Below are 18,235 nucleotides of genomic sequence, written 5' to 3'. Positions count from 1 at the left end.
TGTGTGAGAGGGCCTTACCTTTCGGCTCGGTCCCTAAAAACGAACGAATAACAATAGGGCCTTGCTTGCAGGCAAGGCCTCTCACTGTGTGAGAGGGCCTTACCTTTCGGCTCGGTCCCTAAAAACATATTCAAAAGGCAGCAGGATGAAGTTCATCTTATATACACCCCCCACACACACCTGTTTCTATTGGCCACAAAGTCCCATGAAGCTCCACAAAAAAACTACAAAATATGACACATATCAGAAACAAAGTCTGTCCAAGCCTATATACATGATATGCAGGGTGTCCCATAAGTCTCCATACATAGGAGACATAATACATTCCATACATATATGGTTCTAACATGTATTTCTTTATATTTCTTCTTTATAGTTCTTCAGCAGTGGAGGACACGCATTGAAATGTGTTCATGAAATGAAATGGCAGTCATATAGAGCATATTATAGAAATAAAAATGGTTTATGTCAAGAAACGTTTATTTTTCCTATGTATGGAGACTTATGGGACACCCTGTATATTGTATATCATAAAACATTTTCATAATCACATGTGTGCGGCGCTGTAACTGATGATCAATGTCAGATATGATTTGATGAAAGTGTTGGAGGCCGTCGTACCTGCCATATCTGCCTGTGGTCGCTGGTAGAGCATGGTGAACTCATCGGGGTAATTCTCCACCCAGTTCCAAAACGCCTGCACAGACGTAACAGAAGACAAAACTCTGAAGAGTCAAACATCAGTTCATTTAAGACCAACAACAACTACTGTTGTGACAGTGTCAACCCCATTCTGAAGGTTTTTCTGCCGTTTCTACATGTGAACCTACTGACCACATGTGTTCCCTATTAAACCAAAAATACCAACTCTGACTTGGGCATTTACAGACATTTTTGTGTCAGGATTAGGGGTGTGTATTGGCAACAATCTGGCGATATGATACAAATCACAATACTAGATCACGATACGATATATCATGATACTGTTAAAAAGGCTTTTTTTTTTTTTTTTTTAAATGCTTATTTCCTTGAAGAATTGAATTACACCAGAAATATGCACAAATAATAAACACATTTTTATTTGACCAGGACAGGATCTGATGCTATATCACAAAATGTTCCTGTGTTCAAACTGAAATTCTGTTTTACAGACATTACAGTTTCAGATCCTGTTCAAATGTTCAGATTCTATTAGTTCAGAACGAACATCAGAACAGTATTTGAGTTCAATTACAACAAAGGAACCAACACTATTTAATAAAAGAGTGCTAAGTAATAATAAGTAAAATATAAACAAAAAAACAAAAATGAACCTCCACAACATCTGCATTTGAATAAATACCTAAAAATATCGATACAGTACTTTTTAATATCGATACAGTATTGTGAAATGAAATATTGCGATATATTGCAGAACCGATATTTTTTTACAGCCCTAGTCAGGATATGACTTACCTTCACCTCAATACAGCTTTTTTTATGCAAAGGTAACGCATTTGGGTTCTTTACAAAGTTTCAGTGATTTGACTCAATTTTCATGAGTCCAGAAAATCAGATTATATAGACATGGTCAAAGTAAAGAGAAGGAGGTCTGGTTGGAACTACTGCAGAAACACAATGGAATCCATGTAAGGCGACCCACGCCCTGTGCAGATGGAAACAGCTCATTCTGGTGCAACACAAATACCTCTGATTTTCATGGGATTATACACAAATGAAAACATTATTCAAGCTCCTTAGTCTCACACACTGGACCTTTAAAAGCCCGTTCATGCTAACTTTACGTCTGTAAATGCGTATGTCCGTTTCAAACAGCGTCCAGCATCTCTGCCTTCGTACTCAGATGTGTCCAGTGCTTTGGAATGAGCCCTGGGTACTAATGTTGATACTGACAAGGCTGGATGTCATAAATATGTTGGTAGTTTTTCACTGACTCACAGTCGCTCTTTGAAAAGTTCCACCATTTCTGGAAATTATTCTCTTCAAATCTCAACACTGCCCCCTATGGTTCCCAGTGGTACTGCTCTGTATTCTCTATTGGGTTTCACATCCACAAACTCCCAGAGAACGAACAGAAATAATATGTATACGTATGCGTCTTTAACGTAGAGCATGAATGGGCCAATAAATGACATCCTGGACAGAAGCACAAGTAAACTGACTGTACCTTCTCTAAACTGTTGATGACTGCTAGTTGGGCCGGCTTCTTCAGAGCTCGAAACTTCAGTACAGTTTCTGAAAAAGAACAATACAACTCAGTTTACACACTCAACACAGAACCCTTTGAAATCTGGACCTCAGGACATTTGGACTCTGACTGTGGGTTTGCTTTTGTGAACTGTCCTGTGACTTGCTTCCTTTTTATGCGTCTAATGCAGTGATTCTCCACTGGTGGGTCGTGACCCAAAAGTGGGTCTCTAACCCATTTTCAGTGGGTGGTGGGCCTTTGTTTGGACAAAAAAATAATGTTAATAAACCAATCTAGTGTTTTATTTTTGATGGAGCTGAGCCCCATCCATTCACACTCCCCAACAGTAGGTGGCATTAATGCGCTGTAATGATAATTAACACCAGACATTTCACAGAATAAAAAAAGACCTAAAAGTTTCTATTCAAATCATGTTTAAACTCAGGTCTGACAACGACCCAATCAGATCTGGATTTCCCCCACTGGACAAAACCTCAGCGGGTTTAATTCTTGAATAAGTGACTCAATGAACTTTGAATCAGTTGTAATACAGGGGTTGGACAAAATAATGGAAACACCTTAAAAAATCAACAAAATATAATTTAATATGGTGTAGGTCCGCCTTTTGCGGCAATTACAGCCTCAATTCTCCGAGGTATTGATTCATACAACTTGTGAATAGTTTCCAAAGGAATTTTAAGCCATTCTTCAGTTAGAATACCCTCCAACTCTTTTAGAGACGATGGCGGTGGAAATCCACATCTTACTTGAATCTCTAAAACTGACCATAAATGCTGAATAATGTTGAGGTCTGGGGACTGTGCCGGCCATACGAGATGTTCAACTTCATTAGAATGTTCCTCATGCCATTCTTTAACAGTTCTAGCTGTATGGATTGGGGCATTATCATCTTGAGGTGAAGGTGTTTCCATTATTTTGTCCAACCCCTGTATGTCTGTTCAATAAAAGTTTAGGATCATATTTGTAGTGTTTTAGTTCTAGTCAGTCTTTTATTGTGATACTGAACAAAGGTCCAAACTGCTGTCCTCATGTCACAACATGAACCTATTTGTGTTCATAAAAAACTTACCATTTAAACATTTTGATTCAAAATTTATCACAGTTGTAGTTTAACATCAGAGCTCAAGCCCTATGTTTCATTTAGGATCAGTTTCTTCTGAGAACAGCATGTTTTGGACATTTGCATGAAGTGTGTGTTTCCCATGGCATGTCATACCCTTCTAAAATTTAAAAAATAAAATACCAATCTAAATGTTAGATGTAATGTTGTGTATTGTGTTTGTTATGCACAAAATGCACTTTTGTTTAAGGAAAAAGGTTTATTTTACTGCTAATTGCAACTCTTGAGTATTTAGTTGTTTAACAGTCTTTGTTAGACAATGGAATTGTTTTGTATAAAATGTACTTTTGTTTAATGGAATACAAAATTTTTATTGCTGCTGGAGTATTTGTTGAATACTAAATATTAAATTGAATATTTGTTTAACAGACTTTGTTACACATTCTAATTGTTGTGCACCAAATGTTCATGTTAAAGGAAAGAAAATGGATTTTATTGCTGTAATAAATACAAATAAAAGCCACTATTTTTGCTTTGTTTTGTTTGCAGTTCATTATCTTAGTCGTTACAGTAGTTGATGATAGTGGACTATTGAAATAGTCATTAGTTGCAGCCCTGTTGTGTGGTGCTAGTTACCTTCATACGAGGATCAGTCAATTAATCATTCATTTATTTGATGTATAAAATGTCAGAAAAGGCCACACCAGTGTTTCCCAAAGCCCAGTGTTAAGTCAACCAGTGTCACGGTTGGTCCCTTCCAAAAGACGTTCAGTTTACAAGCACAGAGGAGGAAAGACTCCACAAAATATTTACATTTAGGTAGTTTCAACTGTCAAAATATGAATAGTCAGCAGCTAATCAATGAACCTCTGCTGCCCTAATGAGGAGTCCCAGGGCTGTACCTTGGAGCAGCCTCTTCAGTTTGGAGCAGTCCACGTTGATGTACTGCATCAGCTCGATGTCATGAACATCTACGTTGTCCTCTGAACACACAGTCAGCTCCTGTAGTCTACACACACACACACACACACACACACACACACACACACACACACACACACACACCCATAGAGTTACTAACCTGCAGAGAGCTCATATACTGTTATATTTGCACATTTTCAATACTACTTTTTCTTAAATGTTACCGTTTCATACAGTACATCTCTAATTTACAAATATTTAGACTGCACACTACTTTATATATTACATTTTCCAATATATGTCTGTGTCTTATTGTGTTATTTAGATGTAAGTGCACTGTCGCTGGTACAGACCACCTGCAATTTCCTTTCACAACTGGTGTAATGACAACAAAGCCCATTCTATTCTGTTCTATTCTATTCTAACCCCTGACACCCAGTCACCACCACAGGTACATATGTGACTGCTCAAAGACGTGTGCACCTGGTGGAGATGCGGCTGAAGACGGCGTTGAAGTTGTTGCAGCTCAAGGAGAAGAGGACGGCGGAGGCGGAGGCTCGCAGCTCAGTGGCGTGTTGGTGGCCCTCCCGGTACGTATGGATGAAATGGCAGATCTCCGGCAGTAGCTGTTTGACCAACATGGTCTCATCCAGACGCAAGCAGTCCTTGGATTGCTGAGGAGGGAGGACAGGACAGAGGCAGACGCTCAGTTTCACTCAGTTTGAATCTGTACTCTGTGTTTCAGGTGAGGCTTCGCTCAGGACGGAACGCATCAGGGACACGGTGCGTTTTAGGGAAACAGGAAAATATAAACACCAATGACCAATGTTCATCCACATTCTTCTGTGGCTGTTTTTTCTGCTTTTTTTCACTTGCTGTTTGCTTCAGGTTATTTAGATTTGGGATTATTTTGTTTTTCAGTTCACTGCTGTTCTCCTATTGTTGGTGTTGTTACTGTTTTGTTTTCTTGCCTGTTGTTTGTTTCTGTTTCAGGGTTTGTATCAGGGGCTGGTCAAGGGAAGGTTAATGCCTAGATCCAAAAATACACTTAAAATCACCTTTTGAAGACTTCTATATTTTGAAAGTACATTACTTCTAGTGTCCAGCACAAGTTTTATTTTTTAGAAAAATGTTTTAAAAATCCTAAATTCAAAGCATAACTGTGATCCTCTTCTACTGGACCGATATTATACTTATGATCAGTTGGAAGGTCCATTTAAAAACCTCTGGCTACTGTTTTTACAGTGGTTATAAATACCTAATAAACTGAGATAAATATACACTAAATTGTATTAAATTGGTTTATTAAAGTATTTGACTTTGTAGATATTATATAGTATATGTATATACTAATAAATATGAAGAATAAACCTTTGAAACTTGTAATTCTTCTCCCTTGTCTATCCATTACCCAAACACTGAACAATACTCTTGCTATTTTATGCCCTTATATATAAAAAAAATACAAACTGTTTACTGTTGAGCAAAATACACACCCTAGAGGACCGACAGTAAAGATCTGACAGATTTATGGAAACTGGAACCACACTTTAAAGCTGTGCATGACTTTCATCACCAATTTTTCATCAAATCTGAAAAACCTGAGTGATAGCCCAAGTATCACAAATGAGTGAGTGAGTGAGTGAGAGAGAGAGTGTGAGTGAGTGAGTGAGTGAGTGAGAGAGAGAGAGAGAGAGAGAGTGTGAGTGAGTGAGTGAGTGAGTGAGTGAGTGAGAGAGAGAGAGAGAGAGAGAGAGTGAGTGAGTGAGTGAGTGAGTGAGTGAGTGAGAGAGAGAGAGAGAGAGAGAGAGTGAGTGAGTGAGTGAGTGAGAGAGAGAGTGAGAGAGAGAGTGAGTAAGAGAGAGTGAGTGAGTGAGTGAGTGAGTGAGAGAGAGAGAGAATGAGTGAGAGAGTGAGTGAGTGAGTGAGTGAGTAAGTGAGTGAGTGAGAGAGTGAGAGAGTGAGTGAGTGAGTGAGTGAGTGAGTGAGTGAGAGAGTGAGCAAGTGAGTAAGTGAGTGAGTGAGAGAGCGAGCGAGCGAATGAGTGAGTGAGTGAGCGAGCGTTAGAGAGAGAGAGAGAGACCCCCGTCTTCTAAGCGGTCCATGGGTCCATGCCTACTTCACTCATTCTCTTACGATTCAGGGTTCATACACATTTTTCAGTGTACGTTGTATATGCTATAAACATCTAAAATCATGTGTCATGCACGTAAAAACTTTAGAAATTGAAGAACACAAAGTTTTATCCCAAAACAGGAAGCCACTTATTGTTCAGACACACTTGAGTTAAAAACATACCTGGGGTCGACCTGAGAACACCTGCTAATGTTCTTTTTTGACTTAAAGTTTTAGTTTTCAAACTGTATCACTTCTGTGTAAGTAGCTTTGGCTTGGCATCTAACCTGACAGAGTTACGATTAAAAATGAATAAATAAATCACATCACAGACTTAGAATTACAAGTACTTTCAAGTACTTAAAACTAAAATTCAAGTGCTTTTCAGGCCTTGAAAACACAAGCATTTTCAAGGATTTCAAGCACCCGTATGAACCCTGATGTAAATGTAACACCGATTACACAGCCGCTGTAATATCCAACATAAGTAAGTCTGACCTTTTTGCTACTATTCCATTAAATTTTACATTACTTTAACCACTAGGTGTTTCAGTGGCATACCAGTCGAATTTATTTTGTTACTTTTCAATCAGTACATCATTGAACCATTTTACCAAAATCCCAGGTCAACAGGTACAATATAGTAGACGTTAGGTGATGCATACAATCACCAGCTGCAAAATGTGGACAAAATTATTATCTTGGCCAGTTACCTGAGTAAAACCTGCTGTAACGAGAACTAAAAACTGACACCATGTGAAGATTATGAGGTAGTGTTGTATCGACTGGCTCTGGTGTCTGACAGCCAACGCCAACAAAACAACTTTTTGGTCAAATGCTGCCTCCTCTGTTGATAATAGTTCTGCACAAATAAGAAGTTTGAATGTATTCCATTCTGAGTTGAACTCCATCCGCTGAATAATTCAAAGAACTGGTAGAGGCTGGATGGAGCTAAAGACGGTGTGTTTGTTGTCTGAATGTCCATGTTTGGATGTGACACAGGAGCAGTTCAGGAGGACCGAGCATTACCAGACACTAACACACACCTATATGAGGCTTAACCCTTTAACCCCAGTGTTCTGAACGAATGATTAAATATTCAGAAAAATTCAACTGTTTGCTCAATAGGAAATATTTCAAAATGTGCTGATAGAATAGACTTTGTGCTTTCCATAGACATTTGAGCATGCTCAGTGCACCCCTGCTGCCTGTGGAATAAGGGCAAAACACAGAGCAGTGAGTGAAACCAACTGGCTGTAAAAGTCGACGGTTTGGCTTTTTTTTTTTTTTTTTTTTTTTTAAACACAATTTTCCTTGTTTTTTGTTTTTACTGTTGTAGTGTTGTGGTGAATTTCCTTTATATTTTAAAGTGTTTTTACTGAGTTTTGACCAAGTAACTGCTTTTAGGAGTCCAACCAGGTGTCAAAAAAACAGCTGGACTGATTTAATTAAAAAATCTTTTTTCATTGGCAGATGTTTTTTTATTTCAATTAAGCAAAAAAAATCTTGAATTAAGCAAAAAATAAATAAATCTACCAATGGAACAAGTGAAAATTATCTTGGTAGGATTTCTTGAAATCAGATTTTCCAGATCTATTGTCTAAAAATCAGTTCTTCTATCTGACTGAAAAGTTCCTCTTTAGGTGATTCTGTCTTATTTTAAGTGTGATGAGACATTTGGACTAGAAATGAGAAAAATACACTTGGTCAGATTTAGATTTTTGCAGTGAAAACTAAACCTACTGGGCCCAAACTCAACTCCTTGTTGTTGTTCAGTTTGTTCCAGTTCACAGTTGATGTTCAACATCTCAAATCTCTTCTTGATGTCCATTCTAGTGCCTTATTTAGTCCAAACCTGTCAAACTTCAGTTCATCTCTTCGTCTTTTCTGTTCTTCCACCTGTTTTGACCTAAAACACAGTAAAACTAAAACACTGAAGAAAAGGAACACAAACACAAACTGACAGCAGCTGGAATGAACCTGAAACACACGCAGATTCACAGCAGAACCTTTAAAGGGTTAGGGTTAAAGGGTTCACATGTGAACCTGGACCTGGAACCAGGGGTTAAAGGGTTCACATGTGAACCTGGACCTGGAACCAGGGGTTAAAGGGTTCAGATGTGAACCTGGACCTGGAACCAGGGCTTAAAGGGTTCAGATGTGAACCTGGACCTGAAACCAGGGGTTAAAGGGTTCAGATGTGAACCTGGACCTGAAACCAGGGCTTAAAGGGTTCAGATGTGAACCTGGACCTGAAACCAGGGCTTAAAGGGTTCAGATGTGAACCTGGACCTGGAACCAGGGCTTAAAGGGTTCAGATGTGAACCTGGACCTGGAACCAGGGCTTAAAGGGTTCAGATGTGAACCTGGACCTGGAACCAGGGCTTAAAGGGTTCAGATGTGAACCTGGACCTGGAACCAGGGCTTAAAGGGTTCAGATGTGAACCTGGACCTGGAACCAGGACTCAGGGGTTAAAGGGTTCATATGTGAACCTGGACCTGGAACCAGGACTCAGGGGTTAAAGGGTTCAGATGTGAACCTGGACCTGAAACCAGGGCTTAAAGGGTTCAGATGTGAACCTGGACCTGGAACCAGGGCTTAAAGGGTTCAGATGTGAACCTGGACCTGAAACCAGGGCTTAAAGGGTTCAGATGTGAACCTGGACCTGGAACCAGGGGCTTAAAGGGTTCAGATGTGAACCTGGACCTGGAACCAGGGCTTAAAGGGTTCAGATGTGAACCTGGACCTGGAACCAGGGCTTAAAGGGTTCAGATGTGAACCTGGACCTGAAACCAGGGCTTAAAGGGTTCAGATGTGAACCTGGACCTGGAACCAGGGCTTAAAGGGTTCAGATGTGAACCTGGACCTGGAACCAGGGCTTAAAGGGTTCAGATGTGAACCTGGACCTGGAACCAGGGGTTAAAGGGTTCAGATGTGAACCTGGACCTGGAACCAGGACTCAGGGGTTAAAGGGTTCAGATGTGAACCTGGACCTGGAATCAGGGCTCAGGGGTTAAAGGGTTAAAAAGGAAGGTAGGTCTGACTGTAGACCTCCAAACCTGAGCTCAACCACTGGGGGGGGGGGGGCTTCCATCTGGCTGTGAAGGTGAGTGACAACAACCTGCTGCACAGGAAGTTGACAGCAGCCCCCACCGGACGCTCAAGACTCCCACCAAGTCAAGTGAAAAAACGCCTGCAAATGTAATCCAGGCCGTCGGTTCACTGAGGTTCTGAAGCTTCCAGAGATGAGGAGGCCGTGATTGATGGAGGATAAGTAGATTAGCAGAGCTGTGCATGAGGCTGAGCACAAACACAGAAGCACCGGAGCACATCTGGGCCGGCTCCATCACCAGGACAAAAACCAAGCTCAGAAGCTGAATGTGGGAGCGGACTGTGTGTCAAAGGCAGCGCAGGACTCACCCCAGCCAGGCACTTCTCCAGTGTGTCCAGGATGATGAGCTGGGAGAGGTAGAGGTTCTTCTCAGAGGCTTCTCCAAATATCCGCTACAAGGACAAGGACAGAAACTCAGCACACTTACAGATTTAAACTATGCCAAAGAATTTTCTGGCAGCTACTTGATTAAAGATTCAACGATTTAAAGCGTTTCATTGTCATGTGTACAGTATTTTAAAAAAAACAGGTTTCCTTGTACAATGAAAAGTTTACTTTGCCATCCACACTGAATTACAAGAGAATTTCAGATGCATAAAAATAGAATAATTTAACTAGGAAATTAAAACAAACACAACAAAGTGGCATTTAAGAATGGTATGCAAAAGAGAAGGAGCATCAAATATAAACTATTACTAAGCAAATACATATTTATACAAGAAAAGCACTCGGAGAGCGCAGACCTCCGCCAAGGCAGATCAGTGGGCCCCCGTGGGCCCCCGTGGGCCCCCGTGGCCCCCCACCCCCCATCACCACCAACATTTAATCATTTCTTCCTTGTGCCAGTATCAACATTTCCTGAAAATGTCATGAAAATCTGTCCATAACTTTTTGAGTTGTCTTGCTAACAAACAAACAAACACGCAGGCACACAAAGCAAAGTGATGACAACAGCTCCTGGTGGAGGTAATAAATGTGCTGGGTACATTGTTGTATAGTAACAACATAAAAATACTTCACTCTTGTACTCAACTATGTTTTGGGAGAACTTGTACTTTACTGAGTATTTTTTATTACCTCCACCAGGAGGTATTGTGATCACTTTGCTTTGTGTGCGTGCGTGTTTGTTTGTGTGACATTTATAATACCACAGTCGCCTACTCCCGTTCAGGTTTTTCAAACCTTGTTTTTGAAGCGTGTGACGTAGGCATCATTTTCAGTATTTTGACTCCTTGTGTTTGACTTTACCCTGTTTTAAAATCCTGGATAAACTTTATAATACTCAAAATCCTAACTGCCTTTGGTTGTTATTAACATATACTTGTACTTTTGCTTTCATTACTTGAGTACATTTAATTGTAGATTACTTGATATACTTAAGTACAGTACATACTAGATACTTAAAGACTTTAACTTGAGGAGCATTTCAGTTGGTGACTTGAACTTCTACCAAAGTAATTTTTTGGTCGAGTACCTGTACTTCTACTCCAGTATGACTGTCCAGTACTTTATACAACCCAAGCAGTGCATGAGTAGAAACAGAAAGTCCTGATTCGTCACCAAACATTTTAGCTGAAGGATTGTGACTTCTGAAACATGAGGTGATCAGCTGATGGTTTTACTAGAGACGAGGGCTCACTCTGTTACAGTCTTAAAGCCGTCCACTCAGCACAGTTCCTCTGGTCTTAGGTGAGTTAAAAATGTCCATTATTTTTCTCTTCACTCCACAGGATGTTCATTTTGTATTCATTACAAGAATTTCCCCAAATGATCAAACTGGCCACAAAAATTACCCAAGTCATTCCACGCTAACTTTAAAGTGCATTAAATAATGTAGGACTAAAATATCATCTATATACATCAGCAGTGATAAAACACTCTCATAAAAAATACACAGCCTGTCCAAAAACAAAAAAAAAAGTTATGCACTCTAATGATTGGCCTTTAACTCTGATTATGGTACACACTGACTATGGCATCCATCATTTATTGGACACATAATGTTGCTGAACCTGACCAGCTGTAGTGACGTGAGTACACGGCTTGGACGACGGGTGTCATATGGAAATCTGACCTCCAGGTCACTTTTCTATGCAAATTTGTGACCCGTGGGTCAATTTTCTAGTATGAAAAACTGGCCCACCCATAGAATTTTAACCCCTTATATGAATTTGTATTGTATGTTAATAAAAACATTCTAATACACTTCTATATCATAATAAGCTTAAATATATGTGTATAATTTGATAATATTATAATATCATTTTAACCAGAAACTACTAAATTAATTCATGCATACAGACACTAAAAAAATAGGTCACTTTTCCATGCTATAGAATTTTGACCCCTTGCTTATTTCTATGTTTTATTATGTAATGTAGTTTATAACTTTATGCTCAACACCAAGATTTATGTCTCTTGCCCTGCAGGGAAGACAGACCATAAGACAGTGTACAGATGGCAGCAGACATGCCAGTCACAGGAACAACATCCATCTTGCAAATCTCATCTAAAGGTTCCATCTTCATAAGCAACATCTGCAGCCTTTTCCAGCCAGTCTTCACTGTTTGAATTAAATTGTACCAGTGTATATATTTGTAATATCATGTGCTTGTACATTTTTGCACTGCATCATTGTTAATACATTTTTGTGCTTTTCATAACATGTTTTGTGTTTAGAAATACCTCAAACTTTTTTTAAATTTTCTTTTTACAAATTTGGTGATTTATTGGTGGTGGGTCACTTTTCCATAACGGGGGGGTTAAAATTCAATCATTCATTCATTCATTCACCTATTATCTGAACCTGCTTTCTCCTCACTAGGGTCACGGGGGTCACTGGAGCCTATCCCAGGTACTTATGGGTGAAGGTGGGGTTCACCCTGGACATGTCACCAGTTTATCACAGGGCTGAGCATATAGAGATGAATAATCACTCTCACATTCACAATTTAGATTAACCCATTAACCTATCAGTTAGGGATGTTAGAAAATATCAGTTCTACAATATATCGCAATATTTCATTCCACGATACTGTATTAATATTAAAAGGCATTGTATCGATATTTTTAGGTATTTATTCAAATACAGATATGACAGAGGTTCCTTTTTGTTTTTTGGTATTGCATTTATTATTATTTAACACTGTTTTATTAAAAAATGGTTATTTGAAGCATCCTAAAAGCACTTTTTACTGTCTGAGAGGCAGATGTTAGTTCCTTTGTTGATATCGCACAAAAATAATGTTAAGATGTTAGTTATGAACAAATAGAATATGAACATTTGAGCAGGATCTTAAATTGTAATGTCTATAAAATATAATTTAAGTTTTAACAGAGGAAGATTTTGTGATATAACATTAGATCCTGCTGTGATCAAATAAAAATGCATTTAGTATTTGTGCAGATTTCTGGTGTAATTCAATTCTTCCAGGAAAAAATAAATAAAAAATTAACCCTTTCATGCATAATGGTCACTATAGTGGACAGCTATTCTCCAGCTGTTCTCTTGTATATTCATGGGTTTTGTAGTTTTAGTTTCACATCATCCAACACAACACCATCACATACACTGTAATTCCTACCATTACTGTAACTTTGCTGTTCTTTATAAACCTGATCTGCAGAAATATGTTTTAGTATAAATCAATAGCTAATTGTATTAGACTGTAATTTAAAAGTCTTCATAATCAAAAAGTTTTGTTGGTTTTTTTTTTGCATATTATCTCCATGAAGTGAGTAATAACTAGTATTAGAGTATGTTAAAATGTTAGAAAACATCAGATTAGTTGCATGAAAAATGGTTTTATTTCATAGTTCTCACTTTCTGATGATGGGTTTTAAATACACGTGTGTTTTTGCCTCAAAAATTAAACACATGGTGTCCAGCTGAGCGGATAATTTTGTAACTCCATGAAAAATAGGTTCATTAAAAAAAGAATAAAAATCATTTGCATTGTTTTTTTTTCATGCCTAAAGAGGAATAAAAGCACTCAGGAAAAAAAATCTCAACTGAGGTTCTCATAATTCATGCATGAAAGGGTTAAAAATTGCCTTTTTAACAGTATCATGATATATCGTATCATGATCCGAGTATTGTGATTTGTATTGTAACGCCAGATTCTTGCCAATACACAGCCCTACTATCAGTGCATGTGTTTGGATGGTGGGAGGAGCCGGAGTATCCAGACAGAACACATGCAGACACAGGGAGAACATGCACCCTCCACACAGAAAGGTCCCACCCCCATCAGCTGGTGTTGGAATTGAACCCAGGACCTTCTGTCTGTGAGGCACCAGTGCTATCCACTGCACCACTGTGTCACTACAGGGGGGTCGGAATTCTATAATAGAAAACTGATCCACGGGTCACTTTTCTACGGGGGTCACTTTTCTATCTGACACAGGCACTAGGCATGATGGGTAATCACTTCATCCTCCTCTTGTCATCCTGATGTCCCCATCACTCTGGAACAGGGTCAATGTGGACTCACCAGACCACATGACCTTTATCCATTAAACTCAGTCCTTACGCTTCTATTAAACTGGTGGATGTTACAGAAATGAGAAACTACTGCATCAGTTAAAGGGTTAAAGAACTGAAACATATTTTACATTATTTTCATCCTGTGACATTTTTACCAGTGAGGACCCACCTCTTTAATGAAGTCAACTTTTAACACTGGTCTTCCATCTTAAATAGTCGAATGAAATAACATATATTCTTCTTATTTAATTTACACAAAGTTGGTGTCCCAATAAAATATTAAAGGAGTAAACATTCAGCAGCTACTATTGAAAAATCTAAATTGCACATTATCTGTAACCTAGAAGTGGTTGTAATGAGAAATAAGTGACTGGTGAGATTTAAGAGGCACATGTAGATAAAGCAAAAATACTGCAAAAGAAACAAACTAAAAAATCTGAAAAGGAACAGTTGTAAGAGTTTACAGGGTCCCAGGAACTGAACAGAAGTTTTCACATTTGTTTTCCTTTGGTGTGGAATGACCCAGAAACAAACTAATTTTTTTATTTTGAGCACAGTGGACCCCACATATGACAAAAATAAAATGGTCCAATCAACAGTGCATCTGATTTTGTTGTAAGTATTAGCTCTCATATTTACCATTTCAAGAGATATTCTCCAACAGCATAAACAGGGTGAATGAGAAAACTGAACATGAACGGAGTATAGAATTTGTTCACTGCTGTTCATGTGTATGCATGAGGAGGATGAAGAGGAAGAGGAGGAAGAAGAAAAGGAGGAGCATGAGGAGGATGACAAAGATAAGATGGACGAAAGTGAGGAGGAGGGTGAGAAGGAGGATGAGGAGGAGGAGGAGGAGAAGGAGGATGAGGAGGAGGAGGAGGGCCACTCACCATGTTGTTGACATTTTTGAGGATGTTGGTGAGGCCACTGATGACGAGCGAGAACTTGTACTTGGAGATGTTGATCAGACATTCCTTGTTGTGCTCTGTGCTGATCTTAGTGTGAGTGTTCTGGTGTCCGACTTTAATGGGCAGCTGAAGGACAGGACACAGAGGAGACGGTCAACACACCGGTACAAACACAACGTGTGCACACTTGAAAACCCTCGGCCTACAGTCCACACCGAAGTTTTTGCACATATGGACGGACAGACGGACGGATGAGGAACTGATGACAGTACCCTACGGTGAGGGCTGAGGGTAAAAACCACCACATCACTGCTCATGTAGTTCTTCTAAAACAGTGGTTCTCCACCTTCTTTGAACAAACGCCCCCTCACCTCATCATGAGCCACCCGTTGAGAAGCCCTTTTCAAAAACAGAAAAACTTGGCACCCATTCACTGACTGGACTTTTCCAGTCTGATGCAGTAGTGGTGGTCTGGAGTCGGTAAAGGCTGAAATCCAGTGTATCTGACCCCCCCCCCCCCCGACATGACCCTGACAATGAGCATGCATTAGACCTGTCTGTCTGTCACTTTGTAAAACACTGGAAAAATCATTAAACTGAACATCTATATACCTAAAAACATTTTAAAATAATCTGAATGACCCATGTATTATGATATATAAAGTATATCATGTATATAGTCTTGGACAGAGTTTATCTTCAGATGTGTAATATTTTGGAGGTATTTTGTGGATCATGGGACTTTGTGGCCAATAGAAACAGATGGGGTAAGAGGGCGGGAGTATACAAATTGCACTTCATCCCGTTCCTTTTCGAATATGTTTGTTTGGGTTTTTTAGACTGTATTCACACCTTTGTCCGCTTATTTGGTTCAGATCGAATGTGGACTTTCTTTTTTTCATTTGGATCAGATTGCATTCTCATTGCACTTTTTGCTTGTGGACCAAAACTTGTTAACAGAAGCACGCATGTGACGAACTGCACTGGCATTGGACAGAAAAGTCGGGGGGGGGGGGGTAAATTAGAGATGGTGGGTGTTGATGAAAACACACATGGAGGTCCTGCGTGACCACTGACCAAATGTCAATGAGACATTCAGTCTCCTCATTGGTCCACTTCTGTCCATGGCTCATGGCTGCTGCTGTTAGCTCTGGCTACCCATTCGGCTCGGCTACTTCCAGTTTGTTGATTACCCACAATACCATGCAGCTATCGTGGCTCATCAAGCACAAAAATGCCGGTTATATTCCAGAAGTTAACCGGCCCAGAGTCTGTTTGGAAACGAACCAGGACCCCCTAGAAGAGGTGGTCTGGGTCCACTTGTCTGGTTCAAATCAGAGTTCACGTTTGTATTCACACCTAAAAAAAAGTCTGGACTTTCTGAGGAAACGAACGAAGTGGGTCTGAATGCACCTTTAGTTTTTCTTTGATATTTTTGGCTTTAAATTTCAAACAAACACACATTAGTGCACACAAAGCAGAACCGCTCCCTCTTGAGGAGGGTTTTCCTCTCATACATACAATTCTGTGCTCTTGTATCACATGCAAACGCGCTGTTTTCTATCTTTAAGAATGTCAGACTTTTTTTTTTTTTTAACTGGACTTGCGTTGTAAAAGTCTTGGGACAGTCAGTTAATACGACCCCATGGTTCCACCATGAAGTCAGACTGTCCCACCATCGCATGTACATAATGCACAATGTCCAACAGGCCGTGTCTGTCTGACGTCCAGCCCAGCGGTCACTGGGCTCTTTGTTTCACCCAGCCAGGCCTCGTCATTCCTCTAAAGGTCACACATAGCTTTCCCATATATGCTGTTTGACGCAACATTACAACACATGGACATCGACTGCACATGAAGGAAAATGTGCAAGTAGATCTACACAGATGTGTGTCAACTACAACAAAAACATTTAAAGTAAAAATCTAAGTATATGGTCAGATGTGTGTCGAGCCTTTCACAACCATGGATCAGGCTATTGCGTACCAGCTTAAATCCCAGTGGATAAATCCACTCTAGCTGTGGGAACATTTCAACATGGAAACTTGAATACACCAAGATACGAAAAATATCCTGAATGATTAACCCTCCTTCAAATTTATCCCAAAAGACTCTTCCCTAACTGGAACAAAATGCAGTAGATCTGGATATTTTTTTCAATGGCCAGTTAAAAACATCTCAATTTGTCAGAACTGTGCAGATATATACATACACACACACACACACACACACACACACACACACAGACAGACACACAGACAGACACACAGACACACAGACAGACACACAGACAGACACACAGACAGACAGACAGACAGACACACTGACAGACAGACAGACATACACACAGACAGGCAGACAGACACACAGACAGACAGACACACAGACAGACAGACAGACACAGACAGACAGACACACACACAGACAGACAGACATACACACACACACACACAGACACACAGACAGACAGACACACTGACAGACACACAGACAGACAGACACACAGACAGACAGACATACACACACACACACACAGACAGACAGACAGACAGACACACAGACAGACAGACACACACACACACACACAGACAGACAGACACACAGACAGACACACAGACACACACACAGACAGATGCTCTGAGACCTGCCAGTATTATGGTGAGCTAGCAGAATCCCCAGCTAACATACGCTTCACGTTAATGCGATATTTGAAGGTGGAAGTGCTTCGGTGAATAGAAAAGTCCTTCCTGCAGAGCATGTCTAATACTTTATGTCGGTCGACTGTTCTGTCTAGGTTTTTTTTTTTTTTTACTCAAAAAACTTCCCATCGAAGGGCACTTTCACATGTTTGGGACTGTGCTGAGATTGTACCCTAGTGGTCATTGGTGATCAAGGAAATCAACAATAAGAATGGACTTACCATTTGATTTTATCATGAATTACTTGGGTAACCTACCAGACGAGATGAGGAAATCTGACCGATATCTTGTGTTAATATTATTAGAATTGGCAAAAAAAAAAAGCCATAACTAGAAAAGGATTGTGTGAAGATCCCCCAACATTTCTGGACAGGATAACTGTTGTGAATGAAATTTATGACATGGAAAGACTGACCTTCTCATTAAGACTCACTACTGATAAATGTGAAAAAAATATGGGGAAAATGGAATGTGTATGTTAATCAAAGAAATCCTTGAACCTGTAGAATTCTATACTAATTAGCCCTGAACCTGTCTATATTTTGTTTGGAGTTTGAACCTGGATGCTCTAATTGTTGTGGTCTGTCTTTTGTTATTGTTTTTTTTTTGCCTACTTTGTGTATCATAAAATGTGGCGATAAAAATAAAGTATATAAAAAAAAAACTTCTCATTGAGAGGGCCAATGTGCTGTTTAGTGTCTTCCATCTTTATGGCTTGGTT

General features: G+C 39.7%; 1 protein-coding gene across 3 annotated transcripts in view; it reads right to left on the bottom strand.

Moving 5' to 3' along the window:
• LOC115416215 (neurofibromin) overlaps nt 1–18,235 on the bottom strand; it is a 205,312-nt gene that overhangs the window by 169,942 nt on the left and 17,135 nt on the right. For all 3 annotated transcript variants that reach the window (XM_030129958.1, XM_030129960.1, XM_030129959.1), the window contains exons 2-7: nt 14,798–14,941; nt 9,727–9,810; nt 4,674–4,864; nt 4,172–4,278; nt 2,168–2,235; nt 622–697 (exon numbers count right to left, since the gene is read on the bottom strand). In XM_030129958.1, the coding sequence (XP_029985818.1) occupies nt 622–697; nt 2,168–2,235; nt 4,172–4,278; nt 4,674–4,864; nt 9,727–9,810; nt 14,798–14,941 (670 nt within the window). The remainder of the gene's footprint in view (nt 1–621; nt 698–2,167; nt 2,236–4,171; nt 4,279–4,673; nt 4,865–9,726; nt 9,811–14,797; nt 14,942–18,235) is intronic.

This window comes from Sphaeramia orbicularis, unplaced genomic scaffold, assembly GCF_902148855.1.
Source record: "Sphaeramia orbicularis unplaced genomic scaffold, fSphaOr1.1, whole genome shotgun sequence".
Classification (NCBI taxonomy): domain Eukaryota; kingdom Metazoa; phylum Chordata; class Actinopteri; order Kurtiformes; family Apogonidae; genus Sphaeramia; species Sphaeramia orbicularis.
This window is presented reverse-complemented; position numbering and strand designations above follow the sequence as displayed.